A 6,985-nucleotide genomic window follows, 5' to 3' on the forward strand; every position below is an offset into this window, starting at 1 on the left:
TGCATGAGCCGCCCACGCCGCGCCGCCGCGCCCGCGCCGCCGCGCCTCGCCGCACGCTGGCATCCGTTGGGAAGTCGCGTGTTGTGGGGAACGGGGGCGCGCCTTCGAAAGGGGGGTGTGTTGACAGAGCTACCCCTTACATGCTGCAGCGGCTGGTGTTTCCCGCTCTTTGTGTTTGAAATGGCCGCTGCCCTGTGTTGACCTGCGTGCTGATGTTGCAAAGCTTTTCACACCAAGCTGACCAACATATCATTATTGGGCAGGGTTCCCACAGATTCCCAAGGTGCAAGTTTCACTATTTACTGTACTACAGATTGTCCGAAACAAGCTGCCATGTACAATTTCTTCCTGCAAACCACCACCAAATTCCTTGCATGGCTGCCCTCCACCTTGGCACTGTAATGGAATGAGATGTTTGGCCAAGAGGAAGACAATGATTGCCAGAAAGACCCCACAGCCGAAGTTGCAACAGCGCAGCCCGCAACACAAGTGCAATCTGTGTAACGGAATTATATCCCCCACCCACCAAAGGCCCTCAAAGTCCAAGTCCAAGCAAGTGGCAGGGCCAGTGCTCAACAATGTTGTCTTTATGTGCGCAAAAAGTGTGCAGTACCAAAATGTTGTGTGCGTAGTGAAGTTGCACAGAAGCATCAGCGAGCCTGCTGCAAGTATGTGGGGCTGGAGTTTCAGGCCATGCGCAGCAATGTGTTGGTCCGCATACAGGCCAGATGGGAGGAGCAAGAGGCTGATGAGGAAGCGCCACCGGTTGGATGACATAGCAGGACGCCGCATCCGCATGCGATTGGACCCCCAAGCAGTGAAACTCAAACGGTGAGCGCGATGACCTTGGTTCCGGCCGTTCCAAGTGCAAAGTTTGTGTAACCCGTGCCGCTGTAGAGCACGCCGTCCACGATGGACGGCCCGCACGCGCTGCTCGCACCAAGATCATAGCTTCCCAGCAGCTTCCCATCAGTTGCACGCAACATGAACAGCCGCCCGGTGGGGTCCATGCTCGCATACGTCAAAACCCCGTTCGCCACAGTGATGGCTGCAAGGCTCTTGGCGTTGCGGCCGGCCTGGTCCAGCATCGGGTTGGCGAAGGTCCAGCGCACTGTGCCGTCCCACGCATCCAGCGCGACGCACAGGCCGCCGTTGGTGGAAGCCGGGGCGACCTTTTCGCCCTTGACGTTCGGGACGGGCTTCAGGTACGCGTCGGCGCCCTGGAAGTCGACCTTTGTGTTGTACATGTTGTTGTTGCTGACGTACACCAGCTTGTTGTCGCTGGCGCTGCCCCACCTGCCGCAGGTTGCGCGGGGCGCGCGCGATGTTAAGCCCAGGATCCAGAGTTGAGATGATGTACGCGAGCATACCTAGGTGTGTGCCGGCTGTCATCAGCACGATAATCGGTTGTGCTGGCGGCGGCATGCGCGAGTGCATATACATGATAACGGGTCAAGCAGGGCTTGCTGAGTGTGCTTTGTTGCGCCTCTCACATGAGCCCTCCGATGAGCCCTCCCGGGCCAGCGCGTTGGTTCCAGGCAATGCTGCCGTCGTTGGGGTCCAGCGCCCAAACAATGCCGGACTGCGGACATGGTAGTGAGGCAGAAAATGGCAGTTGGGGGTCTGGGGGCCCAAGAAAGACGAGGGTGCAGGGATGAAATGCAAGGGGAGGGGGGATGCATGATGTGCACAAACATACAGACAGACAGACAACAAGCAGGCAAGTTGCATCGTGTCATGGGGATGACATGCTCACCTTCTGGCCAACGATGAGCAGCTGCTTGCAGCCCTTGCCGGGCTTGCAGGGCGTGACCAGCATGGGGGCTTGGCCGAACTGCGGGTGTTGGTGCATGCGTGTGTATGTGCTTACAGACATGCAAGGTCGGGCTGTGCGCGCAGAGCGTTCATAGGCGCATGTCTGCAAGCGGTCATGACTCAGCTGAGCGTGTGTCTGCAAAACAGAAACACGTACAGTGGCGACAAACCCCCCAAGGCGTGTGAGGGCTGGTGTGTTCCCAACCTTCCACTCACGGCGAAATCGGGGCCCTCGACTGCAGGGCAATTGTCGCGAACAGCTGGGTTGCTGGAAAGGCATGCGGCGTTCCAAGCGTCGGGTCCATCAACAGGTGTGGCCCACTTGATAGCGCCAGTCTTCATGTCCAAGGCCAGGATCTGCGATCAAGTAATGCATGGTTGCATGATTTTGGGACCCGGGAGAACTGCAGTTGAAATGCAAGATCGCATTTGAGTATAGTTGCGGTTGAGTTGTTGGGTTGAGGGTTGTAGCTAGAGGCGCCAGCAGCCTCACTTGGGGCAGAGCAGTAGCACGTGAGCTCGGTTGCGGCACTGGCTTGTGTTCTTCACAGGGCATCATTTTCATGTGGGAAATCGGATGCACCTTTGTTGCTACGGGCGCAAAGGGCTGGGCCAGCAGGACCATAAGATAGGGCGCACCGAGTTGTGGTGGTTCTCGTTCCCGCGCGACAGCTGCATGCAGACCTTCTGCTGCGGGCTGTTGGCGACTGTCAGGGGTCCCAGCGCCAGCAGACACGCCTCCACGTCAAGCGGCATCCTGTGAGATTTCGCCCGGCAAAGGGAGGCTGATGATTAGCGGGGCCCGAGGCAGAAAGGTATACAACGGCGCCATGCCAACCGCGGCAACTCTCACATTTTGTGATCCAAATGACGGTGCAAGCAGTGTGCATGTAGGCTGCTAGCCAGGCTTGCTGGGTCGACCACGCAGAGCCTAGCATTCACCCGGCAGGGGCCCCCCCAGGGGCGCATGGCGGCCGTGGGCGCACCTGTAATTGTTCGCAGTGGCGACAATGATCTGCCCGCGCTGGCGGTCCACCACAGGTGAGCTGCCCTGAGCGGCAGCAGCGTGGTAGGGGTGGATGCGACGCCAGCAGCAACAAGACAATTGTGAGCGTGCGATAACAGACAAATTCAGGACCGACAGCAAGAGCCAAAAACTCGTGTCACCTTGGAGGTGTCTATGCTTTGCCTGCTTTGAAGACATGTGCAACAAGCGTGCCGGCTGCGCAGGTCATGTGTTTGTCAACCAGAATCTTCTTGTACAAGCACGATGCGGGGCCTCTCATGCATGATTGGGGGCGACGCACAACTGGCTCAGTGCTAAACAGGCCATTGCAATCACTCCTACCCATATAGAGGCGCCCGCCCAGCTGTCATTGGCGCCCCTGCCGATGTCGGGTGCGGTGAAGGTCTGCCAGAGGAGGTCGCCGGTCCGCGCATCCACTGCCGCCGCGCTGCCTCGGAACGAGCAGCATACGTGGGCTTGACCTGCAAACGGCGGGCCGGCACACACACGCAAGAACGATGCAGGGGAGAAGGTGTGGCGCGAACAAGAAGCCGCAGCAGAGCAAACAAGGGCGGGGTTGCCGATAATCGCCCGTGCATCAGGGCCAGACATCATCATGGGCATGCAGCCCCAGGCGTGCAGCATGCAAGCTCTGAAGGATGGTGGGCCCCGCAGGTACTGCGCCCTGGCGGGGCCACCTTGCGCCCCCACAATGCCCAAGCAAAGCCGCGGCCCCATCGCTGCAGCTTTGGCGCCCCGCCCAGCCGTCAAGGCTCACGTGATGCGACGTTCTCCTCGAGGCTGCTGATTCCTGTGTAGATGACGCCCTCGTACAGGGTGGGGCTTTGCGTGATGGTTGCTGCAATGTTGGTGTCAGCTTGCTTGCCCCACACCTGATTTGGGTGACCGTATGGGTGGGATAGGCAAGGCGGAGGTGGGACAAGACAGTACCGCTTCTGGGCGTCACTGCTGCGCCACTTAGGTGGCTCAATTCTGGTCAGGTGTGTTTTATGCACCCACGGGCATGTCTGTGAGTGCCGACATGGGCTTTCTGGCTTGGCGGGGCTCGCGCCCAACACCCAACCAAGATGTGTCGGACAACACACCCCGGGTTACGCCGCGCCTAGACTTGCTTGCGCATGCCACTCACCAAGGCGCCGTCCGAGGCGCGGAGCGCGAGCCAGAAGGCGTACCCCCCATAGACTGCCTGCATGGTGCCGAGGATCACCAGCTCGTTGTTGTAGATGACAGGGCTGTTCCTTGATATGAGTGGGAACACACCCAAGTTGGCTGCAGGGAAGGACAATAGGGGTGGGTTGGGTGTCAAGGCGCGGAGGCAGGCGCATGATTGGTATGTGATGGTGATGGGGAGCCGAGATGGACGCTGACCACTGCTTGCACTCGCTGCGAGGGGCTTCAGGGGGCAGATGAAAGGTGGGTGGCCAGTTTTGGCAGGGTTTGCAGCCGTGCACGTGCTTGGCGGGAGGAGGTGTCGTGCAATGCGGCTGATGCCACTGTCCACGACACGAGGGCAGCTACTCGCGTTAGCTCCCAAGCTTAAACATTGAAGCTCTTTGGTATTGACAGAGTTGCTGGGGCGTGGGTGAGGTGGGGGTTGGGTGGCGGATGGGTGGGAAGGGTGGCAGCATTGCCCCTTGCCAGCCAGCCATCTTGTCTTCTATTCACATGACCACAACATCTTGCAGCCTGTCCCCCCTGTTACAATCAATGGTGACACTTGCTCACCCGGCAGTGGAACGCCAAGCTGGCTAATATAATCTTTGACTTGCTTTGACCACACAACCTCCCCTGTCGCAGCCTTCAGGCAGAAGACGTTGCCTGAGAGGGAAGATGTGGTTGTGAATGGTGCCGATTGCTTGGCAATCCAGAGCTATACCTGCTAAGCAACTGGCCGCTTGCCTGCAAACGGCGGTGGTGCGCCAAGTGTGCAGCATGCGCCTTGACTATGCAATTGACCCCCAGCAGCAGATCAGGTGCGCACATCCCACATCCCGCATCCGGCACCGACTCCTTGCTGTACCCAGTAATTACATTGTGCATCCCGCCCCCGCACCCTCCCAATCCGGCACGTAGAGGAAGCCGTTGTGAATGGTGGGCGTAGCGCTGGTGCTGCCCGCAACGTCCGCCTCCCACTTGACCTTGAGCTTCCCGGCCTTTGCCACCGTCAGCTTTTTCTCAACTTGGCTCCAGCGGCGGTTGCTGAGGTCACCGCCCCAGTGGCTCCAGGCCAGGCGGTCTGCAGCGCGTACGTCGGAGCGGGTGTCAGAGACGGGTTGGTCGTTGGTTGGCGGTCCCACAGACGAGCGTGGCGGAGGCTTTTTGGCGGCAACATGTGCATGGCGTCAGGCAGTCGCTGTTTGCCCAAGGACAGCGCTCAGAAGTTGATGGGCGGCGTCATGAGCATCAAGCAACATCAAGCCCATCTGCCACTCTACAGACGGGCAGCCAGCTCACCGATGCACTCGCTCTGGTCAGGGTTGGCAGTGAATGGGGCCAGGCACTTGGTGCAGGCGGTTGTCTTTGAGCCGCCCGGGCTTGCGTGGTTCTTGGGGCAGCGGGTGCAGCTCGTTTTCTTCATGTAGTGGCCGGGCATGCAATCTTGAGGTGAGGTGTCGGGGCATGGAGGCACGGGTTTTTTCAACCGCATCAAGGCAGTCAGCCAAGGCACAGCAGCAATGCGACCAAGGGCACCAACGAAGCCTGGATCTGCCTGCGTCCCTGCTACATACAGCAATTGCAAGAAATGCGAGTGGGGTCATGTGTAAGGTCGTTGCTGCACCCTCAAGACTGCTCACCGCAAGTGCCTGTTGAGTTTGTCAGATAGGCCTTAGATTTGCAGACACTGCACCTGCTGGGGTCACCGACAACGCACTTTTGGCACCCGGCCACTTGGCACTTGGGGGCCTGAAAATGCGGGAACGAAGGGTGTGCACGGGCGTACATTTATGATATTCTTTCTGCAAGCAATGGGCTGTGATTTACGCCCCCCAAAGCTCTGCAGAGTCCATTGCAGTGAATTCACGCCTGGCACCCTTCCTCACCAGCAAGCCCCTGCCAGGGGGCGTAGAGGCAGCCAGGACGCCCAACGGCTGTGCCACCTGGATGGCTTCAGCCGAGACTGCGCCCAATATGGCAATTATGGCAACAATTATCATTGTGGGAAGATCTCGTGGCGGCCCGCACGAATACCGACAGAGCGTTGAATGGGAAAATGCGATGACGGTGCACAAACCGCGCGGAGATCAAGGACACGAGATTGTAAATCAAGTATGTTTCAGCCTATAGGACCTCTTGTGGCGGCCCGGGTGACACCAGCGTGACCGGCACACGCCCTGGGCACACGTCGAGACGTCGGCACACGCCCTGCGCACACCCTGCAGGCACACCCTGCAAGATCGCTATTGATGTGAAAATGCGTTGTATTATATGATGATCTCAGATCATCCCGGCACACATCTCGACGGCTTTACCTGCGCCACCCCAACAGCCGCCGCCCGTGTGGCGCCACAAGGATTGATACATGATTGGCTGTGGCCCAGGGATTTGTGGGGGCTTGACGGCTGCTCGCATCTCAGTCGACTGCACCAAAGGTAGTATTGCAGGGTGGTACATCACAAGTCTGATTAGCGATTACGTCCAGAATTGTGTTGATGGGGCTTGCAGGCAACGGCTACTTCTGACAAACAGTCCCACCCTTGCAAGTGCCCCTATACCCCACTGAGGCTAAAATTCGCACTTGAGGAGCACTGCGGGCGCTGTGACCTTTGAGCAGGCCGCTGCTGTGCTGCCAACACGCCAGCAGATTAATGAGTGGAGAGGCGACATGGGGAGGCGGCAGCGGAAGTGGTGCTGTTGCAAAACTCGGGATTCCAACAGCTTTGTGTTCAGCGGCCCTTATCAAGGGCTTGATCCATGTTGGCAGGCTCTGACAATTGATGGATGTGATGGTGAGATCCGCCGTCAAGCGCAAACGTTGCTGTGTAACCAACCAGGCCAAGGAACCCGTCCAGCTTCCATTGTCTGTGTACGCTTGTACATACCCCATAGAAACTTGATGGTATGCGCATGCCACGTGAAATATGTGAATGCGGGACTGCCCATCCGCGTGGAGCCTCCTCTCAGACCCGCACCCCCCCCCCCCCC

The 6,985-nt window shown here is 58.8% G+C and overlaps 1 protein-coding gene across 1 annotated transcript; it reads right to left on the minus strand.

Annotated features, from left to right (window-relative positions):
• Positions 1-824: 824 nt before the first annotated feature.
• MNEG_8939 (hypothetical protein) lies at positions 825-5,435 on the minus strand (the record flags this gene model as incomplete). The annotated part of the gene is made up of 12 exons (XM_014042587.1): positions 825-1,296; positions 1,494-1,582; positions 1,757-1,834; positions 2,032-2,172; positions 2,455-2,572; positions 2,802-2,866; positions 3,164-3,303; positions 3,600-3,714; positions 3,972-4,111; positions 4,568-4,660; positions 4,896-5,078; positions 5,297-5,435. 12 exons carry the CDS (start codon positions 5,433-5,435, stop codon positions 825-827), a joined length of 1,773 nt encoding a protein of 590 aa, XP_013898041.1.
• Positions 5,436-6,985: the final 1,550 nt, after the last annotated feature.

Source organism: Monoraphidium neglectum, assembly GCF_000611645.1.
Source record: "Monoraphidium neglectum strain SAG 48.87 unplaced genomic scaffold scaffold01763, whole genome shotgun sequence".
In the NCBI taxonomy this organism is placed as follows: domain Eukaryota; kingdom Viridiplantae; phylum Chlorophyta; class Chlorophyceae; order Sphaeropleales; family Selenastraceae; genus Monoraphidium; species Monoraphidium neglectum.